The sequence below is a fragment of the Dreissena polymorpha genome, chromosome 11 (assembly GCF_020536995.1).
Source record: "Dreissena polymorpha isolate Duluth1 chromosome 11, UMN_Dpol_1.0, whole genome shotgun sequence".
NCBI lineage: Eukaryota > Metazoa > Mollusca > Bivalvia > Myida > Dreissenidae > Dreissena > Dreissena polymorpha.
In genome coordinates, this window is record NC_068365.1 from 53690280 (window position 1) to 53717911 (window position 27632).

Below are 27632 nucleotides of genomic sequence, written 5' to 3' on the forward strand. Positions count from 1 at the left end.
TTATGTTATCAAGATATTAATGACACATATGAAAAAGCTGTTCCTTTGTTGCATATGGTCAAATAAAAGATATATCTAGAATTTATATGTCAATATATACGTTTTCCACTTGATATCCATCTAATATGACTTTAGGTGGAACTAACCGCCTTCACGCATCCTTTTTTTCTCACACAAGTATAGAATAGACATGTTTATAGTTGGAAGTTTCAAGTAAATATTAAATTTTGAAAATTCTGTTTACAGTTGTAATACTTAAAGTAAACTATTTACGTTAATGACTCTAGAGAACATTAACCCATTTATGCCTAGCGTCTAGAAAAAAGGACTTGGCAAACAGCGTAGACCCAGATGAGACGCCGCATGATGCGGCGTCTCATCAGGGTCTGCGCTGATTGCTTAAAGGAATTTCTGTAAAAAAATATTCTTAATATAGAAATAAATTTACCAGATATCCCTAATTTTGGAAATAAATTGATCCAATTTAGAAGGATGGGAGAGTCCACTAGGCATAAATGGGTGAATATGGCGGTTCAATGCCATACTTTCCAAGAATCACGATTCACATTTAGATATGAGGCGGTCTTTATGAATAACGGGCTTAATACAGGCGCGTTAAGTATCGTCCCAGATTAGCCTGTGAAGTCCGGGGAGCTAATCGAGGGCATCACTTTGGGTTTCTATGGGATTTTTCGTTTAACGCAAATTTTAAGTCTAAACGGAAATATTGGCGGAAAATGTCGTCCCTGGATTGCCTATGCGGACTGCACGGGCTTATCTGCCACGACACTTTACGCACATGTATAAAGCCCGGATGTCCCAGGCTCATATATAAGTGCACATGCTATGCACAACATAATTTGTTTGTAAATTTAACACCGCATTAACATCCCTTTACTTTTGTATGCGTGCATTCGCATACCTAATATAGAAAAGAGCAAGAAAACGAAAACGCGATACAAGGGCACGGGATTATGATGTTAAAGAATGATTTTTATTTTGTGTTTTCGCATCGTAATTTTCTATCGTTATTTCGCTCTTTCGTATCGAAATCTCGCGTTACTTTGCTTCTTACTCTTAAATTGAAATTAACCCTTTGCATGCTGGGAAATTTTTCGTCTGCTAAAATGTCATCTGCTGAATTACTAAAATTAGCATTTTCTTCGATTTTTTTTCAAAGAATACCATCAGAATAGCAAACAGTTTGGATCCTGATGAGACGCCACATTATGTGGCGTCTCATCTGGATCCAAACTGTTTGCAAAGGCCTTCAAAATCCGGTTCCAGCGCTCAAAGGGTTAAGAAATATCGAGAGACTCTCACGGAACACCGTAACAGAGCGACACAAATAGCTTGAACTCGTTTGAAATATATCCCATGATGCAAACAAAAGAGCATTTATATCATATTTGAACAACATAAATATAGAAATATTGCATACATAAATCCACGTGTTGAACTCAAACCAAGTTTTTATTACATACAAATTGCATTTGCGTACATACCGGTAAATATGTTAGAACATACATATAATGAATATAACATAAACAAATATACAACTATAACATATGCAAATATACAACTACATATACCACACAAATACTGGATTTTGCAACGTTTGACATACCGTTCCAAGATATACTATCCGACAATGGTATATGTTAAATAGTATATGGCGAGGGCTTGATGCTATGAAACCCATCAAACAATTCCAAACAGTTCCACAAGTCGCTTAATGTTGCTGATTATTAACAAATTATATTTGCCAAACGAATAATTCACAAATAACATTGTGCGTTTAGAAAGTAGCATGCTTTACTAGCGGACTCAGACATAACTGATATAAACTGCTACTTTAAAAATATTCGGGCTAGGAGGGAAAAGTATCATATATGTTCAATCATGATGGAAACTGTGTCGCCGAAATACAGAAATAAAACCTTTGTAAACCGTTGTTAGGGAAAAAAAGTTGTTAAACAAAATGCTATACAAAAATCCCAATACGCTGTATTATCAGTTAATTCCCCCAATTAATGAAGAATACATGCGAAACTGCCAGAAGGGTAGCAGTTTCACTTTTTCGATTTCGAATTTCTTTTTGGTCGTTTCGATTCTAAAGTCAAACACAACCTGATTCAGGTGCTGTTCGAACTATTTTCGTTTTCATGGCGCAGGATCAAGAGACTTTGTTCCCAATTAAACGTTAATGGATGTAAACACACCGGTAGGTGGTTCTGTGTTTTTGCAAATAACTTTTGAAAACAAATTTTCTTTAAAAATTTAATAAGTGCATAAAAGACATATTTCTATGCTGCTTATAGCAACGTGAAATACATAAGAATTACTTTATTTAATAAGCCTGTGTTTTTGTTCAAAACGACCTTGTTTACTGCACGGTCATGCTTCACGCAACGTGAAATTTTGTCACCGATTTCAGAAGTATTCAATGATTTATTCTTTCACCTTAAGATATCGGCACAAACTGAAAGAATAACTGTTTTGTATGCACTTAAGATTTTTGAAAATGAATTTCAATCTTATACTAACTCAAGATATCTGAAAAAAAGTTCTTAACGATGTGATTCTGCAACCTGGTTGTAAACATGCTTTAAACATATAACGTTACATGTTCCAAAATAACAAACTTTTGTGAATACCTAAATTATTCCAAGTCACATGTTGCTGTACGATGTTAACAGAGAACTTAAAGATAGAGCATCTGTGCACCACGTAAAATATAGAGGACTACATGGCAGATTGACGACATAACTGGTTGCCCCAACTTGCGTTGTCCTTGTCCGCTATAAACTCATACAATGTGTCGTAGTCTCATTAACGGGGATTGTAGCTCCTGAACAGCTGCGAAGGCTGTTTTGAAGGTGCGCTGGTCGCTTATTTCATGCGACCCATTTTAGCATGACACGCCTTATGTTAATTTGTAGTAGTGCACGTATGTTTCACTTGATACTATATTTATGGTCAGTGTGAAAACTGTGGATTTTGTCTAATCGACAAAACTCTCAGCATGCCCCATGGGACGTCTAAAGTCTGAATACCCTTTGCATTCCGGTCCTCCAATAGTTGTCTATGTGTTCTGATATTTTTATCGCTTTCTTGCAGTCTCGGGTTGGCGTGTATTCGCTTGATTCCTTTGACAGGCAACGCAGAACCGCCATTTTGCGAAGAGCGTTTTATTAATTTAGAATGTTTCGCACGGCAAGGCGCTTGCTGATCAGTTCGACATCTACTTTACGACATTTGATACAATCTGGAATAGATAGGAAAGAATATGTTGATCGACATACTTAATGTGAACACTGGTATGGTCGCCGGGTGGTAAAAAGTGTACAACAAGTCCAGGACTCAAAGCCGGGACCTCCCGCTAACACAGCTCATCACCAAACCCGCTTAATTTCGGTACCGTGACAGTTTTGAAGATGTTAAGTACATTGTAATAAAAAATAATATTCATAAAAGTAATTTTGATCAAACCGCACTTGACTGGCAATCCTTGATGTTGAAATCCGCAGCTCGGGCTAGGCATTCGTCCACAGCCACGCCCACATAGTTCGTCCTCATGTAGGCGTTTTTGGCTTCAATGTGTTCTATACACTTGGTGCATGCTTTCAGTTGTCTTGTTTTCTCCATGCAACATTCACAATCTTTTGGGCTGGATTTGGAGAAAAATGATGCATGGTTGTATTAAATGTCAACTCAGCGTCTGTCGATTGGTCGACCTGGCTCCAGCTGAAAGTGGTGTCGTAGCAAACGACAAGAATCGAGGTAAACTAACAGTTTAAATTTCTGTTGTATAGATTTTGTTCTAAATAGACAAATTGAGGATCTGTATTCTTTAAATATTAAATATTGTGTACGTGTAACAGTTTATAATGATAAAATATTTGACACGCTAATCAGATCTATGTGTCTTTCGAGATTCTAAGTAAAGAACTTCTTCGCAAATAGTATTCTACTGCATACGTAGAAAACAAGTCGAAACAATACGCGGGATTCCCACATTGAGAATGATATAATTACGACGTGCAAAGCGAAGCGTGTCTAATTGAACACTTGTGATAAATATATCTACATGACATCATAACAGTTTAAAATGATCATTTGGAAACAAAGTGCTGCATTAAATGTATAACGACACGCACCATAGTACAGTAGATTATGAAGATGTTAAACCGGGGTTTTCCGAACCGGAGGTCGGAAAATTTATCGTGTCGAATTTTTATAAGGTCATTGTTTGATATAGAAATATGACGAAAGGTTTTGTCATTGCATATGTCCTGTTGTAGATTAAATGAAAGTCTAAAAGATATTCTATCTTGCATGGGTTTATTACGTGAAAGTGTAGTGATGGCAAGCATAGATTCGCGTATTATAAGGTCATGGTGTATAGGTCATGGTTCACCATAACGTATCACCTCTTGAATTTAATAGATATGCGACCAGACCAGATTGCGTATTTGATAACAGGTAGCGGTAAGATTTATTAGGTGAGAAGTTTATTCATACGCGTCGATTAATACAATGACACGGCATAAAATTTAAAACACTTCTACTTAACCCAATATGTTCAATACCAATCATTGCGGCTGTAATCTTATGTTAAGTTTATTTTGTAGATTTCAGTGCGCATTTTTAATCAGCATGTAGGATTAAACATGTAGACCATAAACTGTTTAGACTATGTTCAGCAACATCAATAGATACAAAAGAGAAATCAATAAGTGCACTCATTGTCGGTAGGTTCAACATGTTTGTAGAAACATCTGAACTATGATTTATCTATGGGTTATAAAATATACTGTTATTCATTATACATGAAACATTCTGATAAGATTGTTCGATGTATTGTTTATACAAGTATTACATGCTCAAAAATATATTTCATTAAAGCCCAATAAGCAGTCAAAATCAACGAATGTTTCGTAAAATATTTCGTAAAATAAAGTAAACTCATAAAAACTCGGTGTTCCTTATAGAAAATTAAAGCACACATTTCAACGCTATATGTATTATGGTAACAAAGATTTCACGAGATATAAAATGCTCGTTTTTATTTTTCATGTGACAATATATTAACGCGAGCATTTTATATCTCGTAATATCTATGTAACCAGACATCATTTAGCATTGACATTTTGGCTATTGCTACAAGGAACACTGACTTTTAACTATATAGGCTAGATTCTCTTAAATTGATGCGTTTATATCCATCCTCTTCAAAAGCATCGTCACACCAGTACTGTGAGTACTGTGAGTACTTTGATTAGAACTTTTTGCTAGCACACTTCAAAGCGTTTATACAATCTAACCTGACTTAAATTGTCTTTTTATTCGTTTGCAATTAATGAATAGCTGTACCTGTATGTACATTATTTTCAACACACGTATTTGTTATATTCAAACTTTAGTATATATAAAATTGTATAACGTATTATTTGGTAACTTATAATACATTGATTGTACCCTAAATATAATATTAATAACGCTCACGTGCTGGGTGAATATGGATTTGATGGTAGATCTCAGCAATGGTGGAGACCTGATTAGCCACAGCTGACAGTCCAACGCTTATCAGTAGAATCTGGAGGTGTAAAATTTTTTTCGGAGACCAATTGCTGTAGAATATCCGGTACCTTCGCGGACTCATGAACTGCAATACATGTTCACGATAATGTACACATCTGTTTTATAAAATTAAACACATCATAATTCAAGTACTACGAACCTGTTACCCTGATTTAAAGGGCATGACTTTGTATCCACATTTTAAAACACCCTCCAGTCAAACAGCGCAATAGTTACAAACTATATTAACATTGATATTAACGAAGCAATAAAACAAATCACATTAATATACGCAACCGTTGGAAAGCAAATGCAAGTATGATCACTCCGCTTTAACGCAACGCAGGCCGAGTGGTGGGACTCTGAGTGCGACGATAAAAAGCGAGAAAACTACGCGGCGTTACGTCAATTTAGACTTATATATTTAGCAGCTCATTTGTGTAACTACAAATTTCAAAGAAAAGAATTTCAATATATCTGTAAAAACAAACTGTTAGACGTTCAACGTCGTGAAAGAAAACAACCGTATGTGGAAAGAAACAATCTGGAAGAAAATCAAAGGTACTAATATTAAACCGTGTATATGTACATTGAAATATTACGGCTTACCAATGGTATAACATTTTAGTAAACTACTATATGATACAGATGCTGTGAAAATTGATAATTCTGAAAATAAAGAATTTATTCATTTACCAGCATACGGACTTAATGAACAATTTACCGTACAATAAATCGAACGGTCATTGTCCAAATTGACAAACAACAAAAGTTGTGATGTTTATAGTATTTCTACGGAATGTTATTAGAATGTCTCGAAAGAAATAACACCGTATCTATGTATACTCTTTACCAAAAGTCTCGATTCAAGTTATTTTACCGATTCGCGGGGAACCAGCGTTATCGTTAAAAACTAATGACCTGGAAATTACAAGGGCATTTCTGTTACTAATACGATGTACAAATTATTTTCTGAAATCATTAATGCTTGTTTATACTCTTGGGCCGAGTACAATAATAAAATCGACGAATCGCAAGCTGGCTTCCGACGTGGGTACTCGACAGTTGACAAAAAATTTGCATCAAAGCTATGATACAAAAATATCTTTCGAAATAGAAAGGAATATTCTATTGTGTATATGTTGATTTTATAAAAACTGTTGATTACATAAACCATTATAAATTATTTTAATGTCGTGATAGGAAATGCTAACATGGTAAATGTTCTAAAAGCTATGTATAAGAACTTAAAATCCTGCGTAAAAGTGCAAAAGAAATCTACATGCCCAAATGATTATAACACACAATCAGTCGAGCACGCGGTTAACAATTAGTTCTCTTGTAACATCGGCACCAGACAAGGAAACAAAACAAGTTCGAAAATAAATGCCCTGTTTATTGACGAAATATCTACCTTTGTACGTGAAATCTGTGGTTCGGGTATTTGTGTCACCAATCGAATTATCGACATCATTTGTTTAATGTTCGAAATATTGATATCGATAACGATATTGCAAATTGCGCGAAAACAAAACAAAAAATACAATAACAACTAAATTTATTTGAGATATTCTGTCAAAACACAAAGATGGAATTAAATCTCAATAACACTGAGATAATTGTATTATGTAATGGAGGAGCATCAGAAGGCAGCGAACGTTGGTATTTCAAAACAACACCAGTATACTAGTATATGGGCCTAAGTTTAACCCTTTAATTATCATGAGAATTGGCACTTAATAAGCTAGCTGCACAAACACAAAAGGTTATATTCTAAATAACTTTCAAAAACCATTAAGCTACTTTCAGCCTCTCAAAATATTCTTGGATCCCATGATCTACCCCATTTTGTTACGGATTCCAAATATTAGGAAATGAGTACATAAACGCAATCGAAACTGTTCACACTACTTTTTTTAAATTCATTTAGCTTAATAAAAATACAAATAATTGTATTGTCTTGGAAGAAAGTGGTAGACATCCATTGTGTGTAAATTATTTGACTTAATGTATTAGTAATTGGTTTAACCTTTTAAGAATGCCCGCCCTTCGTTATCCGAGAAATTGCTATTTACTGTTAAAATCATAAGATGACGCTGGGCGAATCTGCTGAGCATCGAAAATTAGAAATGTATTGTTCACATACGGATTTGGTTATGTTTGGATAAGTCAAGATGAAGGTGATAAAACATATTTCATCGGGTGCGCCAAGTACAATGAAAAACTATTAAAGTACATTGTATCTTTAAAGCTGATATTCTTCAGGCGTTCACCGCTAGATTTGTATCACTTAATGAGCTCTTATGGTGAAGCTATTCTAAAAACGTTATGTATTTCATGTATATAATCTACTGAAACAAATCAATAAATAAATCAAATACTTTCGATATATAAACACAGCATCTGTTTTGTTTGTGCGGTTGTTTGTGTATGTGTGTGCGAGAGTGTGGATATGTTCTAACCACAAGTATGAAAAGATGTCAAAATATCAACAACTTAACAATGTACATTGCTTTATTAAGTTTAACACATCCCGTGTGTATGATTATGAAAATGTTCTAGACACAACTATGTTAAGGTCTAAACATATCAATAACTTAACAATTTACATTGCTTTATGAACACAACCCGTATGTATATTTATAAACATGTTCTAGACACAACTCTGTTTTGGTCTAATAGATAGTTATAATGTGTAGCTATGTATTTTGGGCCAGAGGCCTTTGTTTACATAATAAAATTGACTTGCCTTGAAATGTTATTATGTTCACATAAGACAAAAATGCATTGGATATTTTCATGTATGTACAAATTATTTAAAGTCATTGTTTTATAATTCTAGCCATACGTTAATATCTTTTTTATCTTATCTTTTGTCAAATTTGTTTACAGAACATATTTCATATTTTGGTGTGAAGAAAAAGAGGAGCTAAATCATCGGACGATATTGCTTTGTCATCAGTCGGTGAAAACCATATACATACCCGTGATCGCTGTTTTCTTTCATAAACTTCAATAAAAAATAAAATTTAGTGGAAATCAGAAGTAAATAAAAAAATTGTTTACATAACTGTTCGAATTATTTACCATTAGAAAGTAGTTCGATGTCATCCAAAACATCTTGCGGTATCTCGCTCAGCGTAGTTCTCAGACGTTCGTCTACTTCATGTCTTCGTTGGCCTTTCTTAAACAGTTCGTTCAATTTGTTCACATGTTTGTCCATGTCAAATTCTTTTTGAACGTCAGCATTACCATCCATTGTATAGGTAACCATGGTTCATCACTCTACATTTACATTACGTGTTTCTTATAACTGTTCCATATGTTTATTAAGTCTACTTTTATAGCAACCTCCGCAGCCACTGTTTGGGTAGTGAATGAACTAAGCATGATACATTTTGAATTTACACGATAATACGAGATAAACTATTTATTCATTTTCATTAGTATAAACTGAACGCTCTATCAGCTCAATTCACACTAAACGACACGTAATTTTGTAACTGAATAATTCATTTTGGTGTATAGCGGTAAACGCTGAACTGTTCCGAACCTGTTATCAATGATTACTATCTATACAGAGCACAAACTATTAGTCATAACCTTTTTAATGTCTGAACTTCAGAGAAAGTTTATTTGTAATACCAAAAGTCTGATTTCGACCTGATACAAACGTGCCTCATATTAATGTTTTATTACGCAATTGTCATGACAACGCCCCAATAACAAATGTGCCTGATCGGGTGATAAAAGACAGTGCTATTGGACACTGGCAAATAACACAGTTTAGAAGGTGTTTAGGGTAACTGGCCTTTGAGTCGATCAGGTTAACAATACACGCAAAATGTTACTGTTCCCTTGCGACAACAGTACAACCGTGGCGATGGATACACTGTCTGTGACCGCTTCTTTTTATACCAGTAACATTTTTTTAGTAATGTGTCATCACCGAACGCAATCGTTTTTAAGGTTCTAAATTGTAATGTCGTATGTCTGATAAACTTATACGTGGTAGCCCGTCGTACAATCGCCACAAGCCTGTTTGGTACAAAGCAAATAGAAGAATATTTAAGAAAGCATTTTGGTTAGTTTCAAAGATTAAAATATATTTATCAATTTCAGGTTTACTCATTTAAGCCAAAGTAGAGCTGATAATAATCATCAGACCTTTTTATTGGCTTTTGAAGCACAGTGGTGCCACTTTGCCTAAATTTCAAAATCCTGAATGCTGCCAAAACTTACACTTAAAAGTCAGTTTTGGGCAGCACTTTTATTTCAATTAAAGCGACAACAGCTGTTTCAGACATCGATAAAATATATCATAACAAAATAATGCCGATTGAACACGAAATATCCGGCTAAATTGTACACAGAACGGTAAGGATCGATATGGATCAATTTCGTGTCAACTGCGATAAGGGGCACCACATTAGGGTTTGAAATTTAAATGTATCATACAGCCAATGTCCACGTGAAATAATACATTTAAATTTCAATTTCACTGAAACAATGTATCTGATAAAAACTGCATTTAAATCTCATTATGTTCGTTTTCGTTTAAAGCGATATACATTCCTGCACGCGTATATAGGAGATTACGATGCGTGCTTTCGCATTTTTAAACCTTAAATAGGCAAGGGCACGAAAACGAAAACATGACACGGGATTACGATGCAAAAGCATGATATCAATTACAAAGCCGTGTTATTAAGACACTGAAAGATATCTCAGGTTGGTGCATGCTTCAGGTAACGCGCCCTTGATTCAAACAGGTTAATAATACGCTGGTGTAGGCGTTAAGTATTGTACCAAATGACTTTATTATTAAAATGACTTTTTGGTCCTTGGCTTATTATCATTAAAAAATTGTTGCTTATCAATACCCACTGATTTTGCCCATGAGCAGTTATTTTATTCCAAGAAAACCTGATATGTAACAAATTATAGGCTGTAACCTGTTATTCTCCAAATATTCCACATTAATTATGTATTGAAACTGTTCCAGCAGTAATCATATAACCCATGACTATATGTTCTATGTTTGATCATATGTATTCAAATTGAGCTTCATATGATTATTCGTGACTCGTGTTATGATCTGCCCCAGAAATCACGTCAAGCATTTTTTATAATCCCACTTGCCTGTTGTTCTTTCTCTTATAAATAAAATAAAATATGAATGAGTACTTTAATAAAATTGCAATGAGCTTAAAAACAAAAACAAAAAAAAACATTAAAAGCTACATTTATATTATTTATTGCAAAAACATTATAAAAGCTACATTTATATTATTTATTGCAAAGCAAAGGTAGACCAGAAGCCATTCCTTAAACATGAGACAAGTATACAATTACAATACAAGAAGTAAAAAAGCAAAACAACACAAATCAAAATTAAATGATTATCGATGCCCCCTAAAAAAATAGCCAATGAGACGCATTCGATTGCTTTGCCATTGTGTGTTATGTGTATGAATTAAGTGATCATAGAATTACGTCGATTTTAAAAAACTGAACAAGGTATATATGGCAGCATATATTTACAGAGATACAAATTACTCGTATTTATTTATTGTTTTGATGCACAATATTTTTTTAAGTTCCCGCAACGATATCTATTTATACAACACACAAAAACTAACATGGTACATGAACAAATATTGAATATATTGTCCCGCAAAAAAACACAAGAAAGTGAATTGTGTATCTTATTAAACCTATGTTATCAGACCACATCTGGCGTTGAAATTTTGGCTAGTGCTTTCATGAACATTGATTGTTTCATGTGTTCACTTTATTTTTTCGAAATATTGTACGAAATATTCGTTGATTTTTATAGTTTATGGGCTTTTAATATAATTATCTAATTTACTTGGCAATTTTATCATATCCGGTCATGACTGGACTTATAAATCTCAAAGTCGTTGTTTCAGTTTTGGATAATGGTCTGTTACATTAACGTTTTGATTCCAGATATAAGTGAAGCCTATATTGTCAATAAGCTTTTGCCCAGCATAGTTTTACAATAGTGGTATACAATAAAGTATATGCGATATTTTTATCATACATAGATCAAATTAGTGAATTTTGTAAATTAATCATTTTTTCAACAGAATTTACCGAACCATTATAATAGAATTTGATATCAAGGTAAGTAAATTTGTCAACAATTTGAATGTTTATATTGTAAAAGAACCATATTTAAATATTTGTGGTTTTACTGTTTATAAATAGAATTCAGTCTTTTTAACATGTATTTTTATTTTTCGAGAGTAAGTACTTATACAATTCTACTGGGCTTGTATGCTGAAAGGACTTGTTGCAAACAACGCTTTGACTGAGCGCGTAGACTGCTTTTAGTAATCTATAGACGCGCAGTGTAGTTTATTTTATTTGCTAAAACGTTTTTAATTATAAAGTGTAGTATAAGACAGGGTGCACTAAAATCCTTGCAGTCAATGAAAAAAAAAATTAAAAAAAAACATTTCCTGAAAGATCACTGTTTTATGGTATTGACATAAAATAAATCACTTTAATTACTTGTTCAATAGACAAAGACAATCTAGACAATCAATATATAACCCGTAGGCTGAGTTCTCACTGAAAAATATCATCAGGAAAACAAAAGTCTCAAGGCATTGCTGGCATTAAAAAAAAAGATTCACACACCCATCGACATTAATTTTATGTTTTATCATAAGTATTTTTGATATAATTCTTATAAACCTCGAGAACGTACGCCAGTTACTATCAGTATTGGATAATATAAATAGTCTTTTGTATTAATAAAATTTAGATTAATCTAGTTTACAATCAGTAATAAACCATTTATATTTTTTTTAAAGTAGGTGAGATATATTCGACATATATGATTTGACATACACAGAATAATAGATAAGATCAGACATTTTATCAAAACATGAATTTAAATGTCATTGATCACAAAAAAACTGAAGAACATTAACAAAACAATCAGTTCTTTAAGCTAAGTTCTCAACAACACAGTATCACAGTCATCAATCATGGATTGACCAAATTCATAAATTCATGATCACACAGTTTATCTACAATACCCTGAACATTCCAAAGAACACATTTGAGGTGCTTCTTGTTAATGTCAAGACTCATATGTTCTTTGACACCTGAAGGAGAGGTTTCTAAGCGCCGTCGGTTGTTTGTCAAGTTGTGGGCGTCTCTTGTATTCCTGTGGATTTCCGGGACGACGCGGCGACATCTCCGGTACGGGACCTTGACCGTATGAAGGGTCCGTCACTTTCTGTTTAGCTGTAAATGTTTTATGTAAGTAGTTAAAAGCTCTATATCATAGGGCATGCAAATGTGTTAACAGTGTGCTATAGAAGTATGTAACAAACAATGAGGCTTAAATCAAATGTATGCAGTGAGTACCTAAAGGCCATGGGTCGCTCACCTTAGACATGTAAATACTAAACTTTTATGCGAAGATGTTCTTATATTTTTGTAATATGTGTATTTTATGTAGGTTTTTTAATGTGCGTGATAAACATTTTATATTGTCTGAGTCATTATAAGAACAAATTGAAGCTTGAACTAAAACCATATTTTAAAAAAAAAACAGAAATGCCTAGGGTCGGGCCAATTTGACCACAGGGGAATGGTTTGAACACATTAAGTACATGACCCCGAAACGATGTCGCACACCAAGTATTAAACACCAATACTCCTATCCCACAAGCATGAACCCCGCTAAGCATCAGAATCGGATAATGTAAATAGTATTTTGCATTCATAAAATGAACATAATGGCTGGTTTACATTCGTATTGAACTATTGAGCTTGTTTACGGAGTTGAGTTATTTTGAGACGTAAATGATCTGCTATGCACCGAATAAGACACCTCATAGATAAGATAAGTATATGAATTTAAATAAATGTCATTGTTAAAAACAAAAGACTTAAAGCATTATTCAAACAGTCAGTTTTTTAAGTTAATTTCTCTTAAAAATAGTTTGGAAGTTATCTTCACATACAATTTTCAGCATATACGCATTCATCTTGACTAGATGAATTGTTAATTTTCATACTAAATTCAATGAGACAATGATCCGAAATTTCGGATAAATCATGATCCTTCATAACATTAAACAACGAAAATATGTTATAATCCGTGATTATATAATCAACAAAGTTATCACCGAATAGGCTTCTATTTGATTTATAACGAGTGAAACGACCCGCATAACGCACCCGTTAACTATATAAAACGCTACATTATTTACATAATGTCACTAACTTCTTATCGTAATTACACCATGGGAACTACGAAACGGTCAGCTATCTACACCAAAGTCCTCGCTGGCAAATTTATAAATCTGTGTAAATGATTTTTTTAAACCAAGTCTGACCTTTAACCAAAACGCGCATGTAACATTACCGACCTGTTTATATCTGGAAGTTATATTTGATATTTATTCAGGAAAAAAAATCATCAAAGAGTGGGACTAAATTGATTTGTATGCGTTGGAATCTTCGGATGGAACACAAAATAAGATCAAATAAAGATCGTTTTCAGTACCAATGAACCATTTCTTAATCATAATGGAAATGAAACCAGGCTCATTGAAATCAACAAGTTCAATGTAACCCGAATAGGTTTTCTTATAATATATTATATAAAAAGCCCTCCGATACAACGTTTATCTTTCTTATTGAATTTATGTCTTGAGAAAGAAAGAAACTCAAATTTATCTAAATTGGTATAATGTTTTTGAATACCATGTTTCATATAGATATGCAAAATCACAGCCGTAATTTAAAGTCAGAATTTTATTATTACACACATTATTTACAATACCCAGAACCGAACAGAGTACAAATTGTAGACGTTTCTTGTTATTGTCCTAGATTCTCTCAGACTCTATTGAGCGGTTTCCTTTTCGTCTCTTAATATGCTTCGGGTTTCATGGTTGATGTGCCGGCATTCCCGGTACGGGACCTAGGGATGAGTATCGACCATGTATCACCTATTGTTGATTTTAAGCCTGTTTCGGTGTGGGCCTTTAATATGTACATTGAATTTCACTTTGGAATTGGTCAATAACGCGCACGTCGACTTAACATGATGGGTCCATCACTTTCTGTTTAACGGTAAATTTATCCCGGTAGAAGTTAAACCGTCTAACGATTGAACATATAAAGCCCGCGTGGTAGTTTCCGATTCTGTGTGCACCATCGCCATTAACTTTTCACAAAATTCATCGATTGTATTGATAAAGTGTGCCTGTTTGCGATTATTGAATGTGTTTCCTTCAACGAAATTGAAGAACAGAAGCTTATTTTGCATTGATCGAGCTGTCACGTCAACAACTTCGTTGGTTAGTGACATATTATCGGCCCTTATTTTAAAAAATCTTAAGAATCGTTTCAATGTATCGCTGCCATTTTTGTTGAACGTACAATGTAATTTATTTTCGCTAACTACATTCTTCGCTGTCAAATTGCCAACTTCCTTCAAATTCAGTAAATCTCAAGTCAGCAAAAAAAATGTATTTTAATGTTGCTCATTCAAGTCTGAGGAAGGATAAAACCTTTGTTGTGTTGCATCATGCACACAACACATGGCAATTGCTCTTATTTAATAAAGTGTTGCGTTATGGTTCTTGTGACACTTCTCCTCCTGGCTGCCACTCCCGAACTCGCCCACATGGTTGCCCGCCTCACAGGTTAGGTGCACAACAAGGACAAGCGTCTGTCTATTGGTCGATCTGTCTACGGCTGAGGTGGTGTCGAAACACAAGTCAACTGACAGCTTAAATTACAGTTGTATATATTTTGTTTTAAGCAGACAATTGTATCCGTCTTGTAAAATGATAAATATTTGACATATTTATCAGTTTATTGTTAGTTAATATTTGACACACTAATCTGTTTATAATAAGTAAAAATTGCATATGAATCCATTTATATTACTCAATATTGTCGCGTGTATCTTTTTAAAATAAGTCAAGATTAGAACATGTATCCGTATTTTATTTTTCAACATTGTCGCATGTATACGTTTATAATTATTCAATATCAGCTCATGTATCCGTTTATAATTATTAAATATTGGAAAATGTATCCGTTTATTGTTAGTAAATATTGTCATATGCATCAATTTATAATTAGTAAATATTGACAAATGTATCAGTTTATAATAAGCAAAAATTTGCACATGTTCATTTTATAAATAGTAAATATGTTCACATGTATAAGTTTATAAATAGTAAATATTGGCACACGTTTCAGTTTATAAATAATAAATACTAAGTAGAAAATGACGCAAAACAAGTAGGGGGATCCCCGCTTTAAGAAAGTGAAAGTTAAGAGGCGCGAAGCGAATCATATCTATGTTGCGTGTTTCTATTATCACTTGTGATAATTATATCTTCTTGACCTCATAACAACTTAAAATGATCATTCGGAAACAGCGTGCTGTATACAATATATAACGACACAGAGCATATTACGGTAAAAAAAAGGAACACGTTCAAGTGGGGTTTCCCGGACCGAAGATAGAAAGATGTATCATGTCGCCTTTTTATTAGGTCAATGTTTGACGTAGAAATATGATGAAAGGTTTTGTCATTGAATATATCCTGTTCTAGATTAGATGAACATCGAAAAGAAATGCTATCTTGCAGGCGTTTATTAAATGAACATTATGTGGCGGCAAGCATAGATTCGACGCATTATTAGGTCATGGTGAATGGATCACGGTGCACCATAACGTATCACTGTATGAACTTAAAAGATATGCGACCGGGCCAGACTGCGTAATTGAAAACAGGTAGCGGTAAGGTTTATTAGGTGAGTAGTTTATGCATACGCGTCGATTAACACAATGACACGACATTTAAAACACTTCTACATAACCAATATTTCCAACAATAAAAACGTTTCGACTGTCATCTGACATTAAGTACATAAGGTCGATTCTAAATCGCATTTTTAATCAATAAATGGCATTAAAAACGTAAGTCATAAACGGTTTAGACTATGTTCAACAACATCAATCCGTACAAAAGAGAAATCAAGAAGTACAAGCATTGTGGTTAGATTCAAAATGTTTTAGAAACATGTGAACTCAGATTTATCGCGCTTTCATGATAAACAATATATACTGTTATTCATTATACAGGAAACATTCTGATCTGAGTGTCCGACGTTTGTTTATTACATGTAAAAAAGATAAATATCATTACAAAATACTAAAAATGAACGAATATTTCGTAATATCCATAAAAAATAGTGTTCCTTATATCAATAGCCAAAATTGCAACACTAAATATGGTATGGTAACATAGATTAACGAGATACAAAAAGCTCATTTAATTATTGTGTGACAATATATTCCATGTGAATTTCCCGCGACGACATTCGATTATTTACGGGCGAGCGCGAGATTGGCGTCGGGCAGCGTCGGAAGCACGATGTTTATATCATGATCTGTACGAAACCAATCTCGCGTGATAGTGTGGTTAAAACATTATCAAAATTAACTGCTCACGTTGAATTTCTATTTAATGATTTATATACAAATATGTCCAATAGTAAAATGTTTTCCTTTCAAAATTATGACTGAACAGATTTTGAGCAAAGATATAAACAAATCAGGGTTGCTTAGGTGCATTCTTAGCATTGGCCAGTTACTTAGGAACAATTATTTTGCATCCATTATTTTTTGTAAAGACATACATTATTAAATCTTTTGAAAATTTAATTTCCTTTTTAAGTGGCCGAAAAGAGGCTATGTGTGACGCAATTGTATTTTCTAAAGTTCGATACTGCAGTATCGGAAATCAAATCGGTTACAATCAAACAAGATGCTTTCATGCTTAGAGGTTCGTTTTAAGATAACACTGCTTTTTGTTCTTCAGCACTACCTCCCATTTAATTGGTAACTGTCGTTCTTCATTCTGCATTCACATTACCAGTTAACCCTAAATGTTTCATGGGTTGTTAATAATTAATTGGGATATGGTCTACGTTTATAACAACCTCCACAGCCACTGTTTTGGGTAGTGTATGAACTCAGCATGATTCATTTCGAATTTGCCCGAGACTACGAGATAAAGTATGAATTCATTCTCATGATTATAAATTGAACGTTCTGTCAGCTCAATTTTGATTATTTATATTATAATACAATGTGTTGTAGACTTTAATGTGATAGCTCGTCGTACAATCGCCGCAATTCTGTTGGTACAAAGCATTTAGAAGAATATTTTACAAAGCATTATAGGATAGTTTTAAAGATTAAAGGGATCTTTTCACGGTTTGGTAAATTGACAAAATTGAAAAAAGTTGTTTCAGATTCGCACATTTTCGGTTTAGTTATGATATTTGTGATGAAACAGTATTACTGAACATTTGCCATGGTCTAATATAGCCATTATATGCATCTTTTGACGATTTAAACACCTAAAAATTTTAAAGCGTTGCAACGCGGAACGATTGAATAATTTGGAGAGTTCTGTTGTTGTCGTTTAAATTTGTGAAACTACGAAGATTGCTTATATAACGTATAAAATACGCATTTTAAGTATGCTTGGCAGGATAGCTTAGTTAACTAATGCGTTTTTACTTCAGTATTCTGGGGGTCACTGGTTCGAGCTCTGCCGCGGTCTACTTTTTTTTCCTTTTTTAAATTTTATTTTTGATTTTTTACTGGAGCTTTTTAATTTAATGTTTACATTTAACAATATAAAGCATTTAACGACAAACTTCAAAACATGCCAAAATCTGTGAAAAGGCCCCTTTAAATAGGCAAGGGCACGAAAACGAAAACATGATGAAAGGCCACGGGATCACGATGCGAAAGCATGATATCAATTAAAAGGCCGTGTTATTAAGACACTGAACAATATCACAGGTTGATCTGTATTTCGGGCAACGCGCCCTTGGTTAATAATACACTTATATAATAACACGCTCAAGGGTCCAAAGCCGGGACTCGGCTGGTGTAGGCGTTAAGTATTGCACCAAATGACTTTATTATTCAAATGACTTTTTGGTCCTTGGCTTATTATCATTTAAAGTAGTTGCTTATCAATACCCACTGATTTTGCCCATGAGCAATTATTTTATTCCAAGATAACCCGAAATGTAACAAATTATAGGCTGTAACCTGTTATTCTCCAAATATTCCACATTAATTATGTATTGAAACTGTTCCAGCACTAAATATATACGGTAACCCATGAATATAATTATGTTCTATGTTTGATCATATGTATTCAAATTGAGCTTCATATGATTATTCGTGACTCGTGTAATGATCTGCCCCAGAAATCACGTCAAACATTTTTTTGTAATTCCACTTGCCTGCTGTTCTTTCTCTTATAAATAAAATAAAATATAAATGAGTATTTTAAGAAAATTGCAATGAGCTAAAAATCGAAACAAAACAAACAATAAAAGATACATTAATATTATTTATTGCAAAAACATTGTAAAAGCTACATTTATATTATTTATTGCAAAGCAAAGGTAGACCTGAAGCCATTCCTTAAACATAAGACAAGTGCACAATTATAATACAAGAAGTAAAAAAGCAAAACAACACAAATCAAAATTAAATGATGTTCGATGCCCACTACAAAATTGCTTTGCCATTGTGTGTAATGTGTATGAATTAAGTGATCATAGAATATTTTCCCGCAACTATATCTATTGATACAACACACAAAAACTAACATGGTACATGAACATATGTTGAATATATTGTTCCGCCAAAAAAAACAAGAAAGTGAATTTGGTTTTATGATAAATCTATGTTACCAGACCACATCTATCGTAGCAATTTTGGCTTTTGCTTTAAGGAACATTGCTTTTTTATTTGTTAGCGTTATTTTTCGAAATATTGTATGAAATATTCGTTGATTTTGAGGGTTTATGGGCTTTTATTATAATAATCTAATTTACTTGGCAAATGTATAATATCCGACCATGATTGGACTTATTAATCTCGAAGTTGTTGTTTCAGTTTTGGATAATTGTCTGTTATATTAACGTTTTGATTCCAGATATAACTGAAACCTATATTGCCAATGAGCTTTTGCCCAGCATACTTTTTACAATTGTGTTATAAAATATATTATATGCGATATTTTTTTCATACTTAGATCACATTAGTGAATTTTGTACATTAATTATTTTTTCAACAGAATTTACCGAACCATTATAATAGAATTTGATACCAAGGTAAATGCATTTATCAACAATTGGAATGTTTATATTGTAAAAGAACCATATTTAAATATTTGTAGTTTTACTATTTATAAAGAGACTTCGTTCTTTTTAACATGTATTTGTAGATGCCATTTTCGAGAGTAAGTGCTTATACAATTCTACTGGACTTGTAAGCTGACATGATCTGTTGTAAACAGCGCTATATCATTCGCAAACAATAACACGTGTAATGAAAGTCGGTCTATATCTTGACACGTAAGGTTCTTAAAATCTAAACTATCACTTATATCATTAATAAAAAGAAACAATAAGAGAGAATAATGAGGCTTAACCCATATTGAAATATCAAAGAATTGTGAGAATATTTGTTTTCAGTATCTTTTACACGGGATTTGACATTTTGATAGACTTACGTATATGCAGCATCTTACAACTTACACCCGACAGGACAAGTTCCATCAACAATGGGCCATTACTGAGCGCGTAGACTGATTTACGTAATCTATACATGCGCAACAGAGTTTTATATTATTAGCTAAAACATTTTTAATTATAAAGTGTAAGACGGGGTGCACTAAAATCCTTGCAGTCAATGAAAAAAAAAAGGAAAACATGTCCTGAAAGATTACTGTTTTATGGTATTGACATAGAAGAAACCACTTTAATTACTTCTTCAATAGACAAAGACAATCTAGACAATATAATACCCCTTACAATATAAGAATCTCAATATAATACCCCTTAGGCTTAGTTCTGACTGAAAATTATCATCAGGAAACAACTGTCACAATGTCACTGCTGACCGTTAAAACAAAATTCACAAATTCATCTACATTAATGTTATGTTTTATTAGCATTATTTTGGATATAATTTTCATAATCCTCGAGAACGAACGCGAGTTACTACCAGTATTGGATAATTATATCTTTGGTATTAATAAAAATTAGATTAATCTAGTTTACAATCAGTAATAAACCATTTATATTTTGTCAAAGTATGTGAAATATAATCAACATATAGGATTTGCCATACACAGAATAATACGCACCAAAAATAAGATCAGACATTTTATCATTACATGAATGTTAATGTGATTGATCACAAAAAAGACTGAAGAACATTATCGAAACAGTCAGTTTTGTTAAGCTAAGTTCTCAACAACTCAGTATCACAGACATTAATTTAATTACATTTATTATTACACAGTTTATTTACACTACCCTGAACATTCCAAAGAACACATTTGATGTGCTTCTTGTTAATGTCATATGTTCTCTGAGACATGAATGATGGGTTTTCAGGTGCCGTCGGTTGTTTGTCAAGTTGTTGGCGTCTCCTGTATTCCTGTGGGTGTCTGGGAAGACGGGGCGGCATCTCCGGTACGGGACCTTGACCGTATGAAGGGTCCATCACTTTCAGTTCAACAGTAAATTTATTCTGTTAGCATTTCATTCGTACAACAATTGGACGTTCAGAGCCCGAGTGGTAGTTACCGATTCTGTGTGCGCGGTCGATGCGTATGGTTTCCCTCGCACGGGTCATTGGCAGGTCGTTTTCACAGAATTCGTTGATTTTATTGATACAAGTTTTTATTTGTATTTAGTTTTGATTTGTGTCAGACATGCTTTAATGCTGCTAAAGACATATTACAATAGTTTACCGCGTGCACATTGATAAGCTGTCAAGTTTTAGTCCATAATAACGCGATATTTAAGTCCTCATTACCACCGTCATTAATGCAACAATTGTATTTGCATTAACAATCCACGTAGTGTATTATATTGTATAATTTTACAATTTCAAAAAACACAGCATAATTATAAGTTAGCGTTACAAACAGATCAGTTAACCTTTCCAACTGATGAATTCTTCGTACAGCACGGTTTTGATAATAAACTGTAAGTGTTTTTTTCACCATATTGGGAATGGGGCCGGGTCCCTTTAAATTGGGAAATATTGTGTTCTTTTGAGTAATTTGGGAAATTAATGTTGTTGCTTTTATGCTTACAAATACTTTGAAATTGATAATAATAGTGATTTCAATATGATATATTTTAAGGTTCAACTTCTATAGCTTGACTTTGAGATAATTTACATGTTTATATACTTGAAATAATATTATATTTTTGGAAACCTTCGATTGGAAATTTTTAGATCCCATTTGGGAAAAATATATACTTTTTTTCCATTGGGAATGGGTCCTCTTACCGGACCCAAATTTGAGATAATAATATATGTATCATCTTTGAGAAAATGCTTGAAATGTGTGTAAATCATCAGTCTCTCAACATGTCATTTAAAGTCTGAATATCCTCTGCATTCTGGTCCTCCAATAGTTGTCTATGTGTTCTGAGATTTGCATCTCTTTCTTGCAGTCTCGGATTGGCGTGCATTCGCTTGATTCCTCCGACAGGCCACGCAGAACCGCCCTCTTGTGAAGGGCGTTGTATTCATTGAGGATGTTTCGCACGGCAAGGCGCTTGCTGGTCAGTTCGAAATCCATTTTACGACATTTGATGCAATCTGAAATAGAGACGACGGAATGTACTGATGGGCATCTTTAATATGAACGCTGGTTTGGTCGCCAGGTGGTGAAAACCATGCAGCAAATCCGGGACTCATTCCTTGCACCTCTCGCTAACAAGGCGAGTGTTCTACCGAGTGAGCTAACATTTACATTGTAATTAAACATAATATTGGCAAAAGTAATTTTGATCAAACCGCACTTGACTGGCATTTCTTGATGTTGAAATCTGCAGCTCGGGCTAGGCATTCTTCCACAATCACGCCTCCATAGTTTGTCCTCATGTAGGCGTTTTTGGCTTCAATGTGCTCTATACACATGTTGCATGCTTGCAATTGTTTGGTTTTCTCCACGCAACATTCACAATCTGTAACAAAGCTTAGTCTGGATTCGGGGCAAAATGATGCATGGTTGTATTTAATATCAACTTATTTTACGTACTGGATGTACAAATCTGTTTATACAAAGTATTATTCAGCAATAAATGCAATATTCATGTATAGGGAGTAACTAAGCACCTTTTTGTATTAATAACTGTAACATAGGCTGTCGCAGGACATTGCGCATTACTTAATGTTGTTCTAAGTTTCTAACCTTATTTCTAAACCAAACTGTGTGTATTGTACGTAATTTAGGGTTGTAATATTTGTATCATTAAAAAATATCTCTTGGTACAAATGAACTTTGATTTGAGCGGGAACTATTTTTCTGTTTTAAGTAGCAATAATTGGACTGCTGACCTTGACACAAGGCGCCTTATATGCCAGAGCAAGCTTATACGTAAAATTTAAACGTGTAAAAAGGCAATTAATTTTGATATATTTCAAATAAGAGTTGCATATGGGGCCATTTCGATATGGAGAAAAAAAGTTTGAAGTTTGAATGTAATCCGTCACGCAATTCGCGTGAAATTAGCTCAACTGTTTTGCCGTTGTGATCATTTCAACGTGGGGAATAAGTCGTTTTTGAGCATAAAGCTTTCAGAAACATTTACTCCTGCCTATGAAGAGCATGTGTAAAAATGTTGTATGTACATTTCGTTGTCCAATGTGTATTGCTTGCATAGAATATTTATATTATTAACTTAATTCATACCCCATATGTTCGCCTCCACTATGGTGTATCCCGACAGCCACTCCCGAACTCGGTCCACATGCTTGCCAGCCTCGCAGGCCTGGGTCACAACCAAGACAAGCGTCTGTCGATTTGTTGAACTGTCTGTGGCTGAAAGTGGCGTCGCACAACGCGTCAACTAGCAGTCTAAATTACAATTGTATATATTTTGTTTTTAATAGACGATTGAGAGCTTGTATCTACCATAATTAGTAAATATTGGGCACATGTGTCAGTTTAAAAATAATAATATTTGGGATCTTATCAGTTGTATGTATGTTTGGAGATTCTAAGTAAATCAGTTCTTCACACAGTATTTTACTACATACATAGAAAAAAAACGCAAAACTAGTGTTGGGATCCCTGATATAAGAAAGGAAAAGTTATGACATACAAAGTGGATCATAACTATGTTGCGTGTTTCTAATTAAAAACATGTAGTACTCATATCTACTTGACCTCATTACCCTTGACATGATCATTTGAAAACAACGTGATTATTAACAAAAATAGAAACACGTTAAAGCTTAGCTAGAACGAACTACGTTCGACACATATGGTATCATAATATGTTTCGCCTTGTTGAAAATTGGTAGCGTTTTATTCGAATAATAAGTAAAATATTTTTCTGAAAGCTGAAAGACTTTTTAGACGAATACACAGTGGCGCTTGTTTTGTTTACTCGCATTTTGCGTCATTTTTTCAATATTTCGCTTTATTCAACCGTATTTCAGTCATATTTTTGCGCCGGATTGAACATTATTTCAATCATAATTAACTCACCAGTGCTAATTGAACATATAAATTTCAGATGAATTAAAAGAAGCGGAAAAAAATGACATGAACCAATAAACTCATCCCGGATTAGGCTAGACCAAGGACGAACCCACTAATCCCTCAAAAACCCGCTGACCCAATTCATCCACCAATCGCATTTCATTAAAATAAAAACAACTTAGTTTCTCTGAGAGAATTTTAAACGTCTCGATTGCTGTTATAGCAGCAGATTAGAATGTGTTTCTTTTTCAAAGCTTATTCCGGGATACGTCTATTCTCAAACACGTTTGTGGCCGGGCTGTTAATGCTACATATGGGCTAGCCGTACAGATCGCATATCTTTTTAAGCACATAATGTGATATTGTCGAACACCATGACCTACACAAAAATGACCTAATATTACATCTAATCTATGTTTGCCAACACCTAATTCTTAGTCACGTCATAAACACATGCAAGATAACATAGCTATTCGGCATTCACGTAATTCACACCAATACACATGCTATGACAATGACCTAATAATACTTCATATCTATAAGGAAAGCACATATTGATAACATGCGTATGTAACCAAGCAAAGCAGTTGCAAAGAGCATTTGTATACCTAAATATATGCAATACCGATTATCATTCGATCTGACCTGTTTCCTAATACATCCTTTGATTTTTCCGAATACATCATTAAATAATGTTTTATTGTTTTGAGCACTTTAACATGCACCATTTAAAGCGTGTATATAATCTAGCCTGGCTTACATTGTCGTTTTATTGGTTTGCAATGCACTACTGTACCACTGAAATGTACATTATTCAAACAGCCGCTTTTATTGAATTATTGTCGCTAAAACACATTATTTGTTTTACCCAAATTAAACTTAAGAATTGTATTATTGGGTTGAACTTAAAATACATTGACAGTGTCTTCAATGTAATATCGACTATGCTCACGTGTTGTTATTGGGCGAAGATGGATTTGATCGCAGATCTCAGCCAGGGTGGAGACCTGATCGGCCACGTCTGAAAGCCCAACATTTTCCAAAAGAAGCTGAAGATGTAGAAACTTTTTTTCGGAGACCAACCGTTGTAGAAAATCCGGTACCTTCGCGGACTCATGACCTACAATTCATGTTTGCAATGATGTACAAATATTTATTATAATATTAAAAACGGTATCATGCACAAATAAAACACACAAAAAGTAATTGATATTTACATTTATTCAAAATAACGAAACATGGCCGTATAGTATTAGACCCAAATATTTAGGACTTTTTGCAACCTTATCTTTTGTCAACAGTGTTTAAACAACTGATCATGGTGTAAAGAAATACAGGAGCTTAATCATCTAACGATTCGCAATGACAGTGGGAAATAATTTAAAGCTCTCCATTTGCATTTCAAATTTATATCCGGGATCGTTTTTTTTTTCAAATTTCTATATAATTGAATTCATTAATAAATTAAGTAATCATATACCCTTGTTTACAAAACAGAATGTATGAGTTACCATCAGCAAGTAGTTCGATGTCGACCAAAACATCCTGTGGTATCTCCCTCAGCGTGGTCCTAAGACCTTCTTCTATTTTAATTATCTTTTGGCCTTTCTTTAACTGCTTGTTAAATTTGTTCACACGTAAGTCTGTGTTAAATTCTTGGTATCCTTCAGCATTAACTTCAACTCCATTTGCAGCCATTGTTCGGCGCTCTGCATTCTCATTATTTTCTCCTGACTCTCTCATTGGTGTATCAACATGGATATGTTCTGTATTAGCATCAACCTCCGCAGCCACTGGTTGAGTATTGTTTGAACTTAGCATGTTTCCTTTCGAATTATCATGAGGATACTATGTATATGCTAACATCGTTTTCATCATTAATAATTTAATGATATAACACCTGAATTCCAACTAAACGACACGTTAATATGTCACTAATCAGTTCGTGTACATTTGTATATTGTTAAACGCTGAACTGTGCCTAATATGTTATCAATGATTAGTATCCATAAGTATGCAACGCACACATTATGACTATTTTCATTATCCGCTATCTGTCTGAACTTCAGAAACTAAAACAGTCCACGTGAATTATATAGTGAAATGGTTTAGTTTGTACGCCATGGATGTATGTGCTTGTTTAATCCCATGTATACAAATTTTGGTTTATAAGACCATTCTTTGCTCGTGTAACGAATGCACAGGACGTCACGTAGACCAATCTTTGTATTTTCCATGCCGATAGTGTTTTTTCTCCTATAAATAAAACAGAACGTGAATAAGTGCTGAAAGGAAATGTTGCAGTTGAGCTAAAAATATGCTTGTAAAAGCTATCTCTATACAAGTTAACGTAAAGGGAAAGTACAATCTGATACAACTATATCAACATGGGAAAAGTACAGAATTAAAATACACGAAATAAAAAAATCAATTCAGTGCAAACTGCCATGAAATTATAATCGATGCTTATAAAAACCAGTCAAGAAAACCCATTTACCTGGTATGTGATGTATGCTCATTTTTACAACAATTGAAAATCGTTTGGATTTAATCAACTAAATCTGATAGCTTTCAATGGGTTTACTGAATATCTGTATTAAAAAAAAAAAATGATCACACATTGCACATAATAATAGTGCTAATGAGTCATTAAAGGTAAATATTATTCCTATTTGTGTATTTATATCAATAATCGTGTATTATCTTTCTGCTACACAGTACTTTTATCTACACATATACTTCAGTTCCGGGAACACAAACGTTTTGTCCCATATAGTGTAAATGAGCAAGACTATACATGTATATTAATACTACACCGCACTGTTCAGACGTTCGATCGCATTCGTTATTAAAACCATATATCCATCCTTTCAAATATATTTAGTTAAAATCGCTACGAACACGTTTAAGAAAGAAACACACAGTACAGTCGTGCGTGATTTAATTAAAATATTGGGTTTCCTTGATTAAATGAAATATTGGGTTCCCTTGTTATTTGATGTTATATTTAAAAACAACATAGAATAAAACTCATATACGTGTCAGCGCGACTTAATATTTTTTACTGCATATACGTACTCAAATTAATATATATATAAAAAATAGTCATTGATTGTTATCACCAAATTATGAAAAACATTAATATTAGATAACGCACTTCCATAAAGGAACCGTTCTTTGTGTAAGTGCAATACAGGGTTTCCGGGAATGTTATTCATCACCAAACATCTAATAAAAATATAATCATTATTTGTTATATTATCATTAAAACAACAATATATACCAATTAATATTTACCTGTTCTTGATCGCAAATAATATAATTAGTATCAATTCCCAATTTATAGTTTTAATGAATTTCGGCTAACCATCGCTGCCACAAAGTATCGTTTTGATTCTGTAGGCGATATATATACTAAGCGAT

At 33.6% G+C, this 27632-nt stretch overlaps 1 protein-coding gene across 3 annotated transcripts; it reads right to left on the reverse strand.

Annotated features, from left to right (window-relative positions):
• Positions 1–1454: 1454 nt before the first annotated feature.
• Positions 1455–27632, reverse strand: LOC127850522 (uncharacterized). Of its 3 annotated transcripts, none has more exons than XM_052383629.1 (6): positions 26707–26981; positions 25721–26465; positions 25162–25329; positions 23415–23543; positions 3498–3662; positions 1455–3268 (listed from the first exon to the last, which is right to left on the reverse strand). In XM_052383629.1, exons 2-6 carry the CDS (start codon positions 26028–26030, stop codon positions 3195–3197), a joined length of 846 nt encoding a protein of 281 aa, XP_052239589.1. In that variant the 5' UTR covers positions 26031–26465; positions 26707–26981; the 3' UTR covers positions 1455–3194. The 3 variants fall into 3 exon arrangements, with proteins under 3 accessions (XP_052239589.1, XP_052239588.1, XP_052239587.1); XM_052383628.1 differs by lacking the exons at positions 1455–3268; positions 3498–3662; positions 26707–26981 and adding exons at positions 19025–22318; positions 22522–22686; positions 27507–27632; XM_052383627.1 differs by lacking the exons at positions 1455–3268; positions 3498–3662 and adding exons at positions 19025–22318; positions 22522–22686 and having other exon boundaries at positions 26707–26967.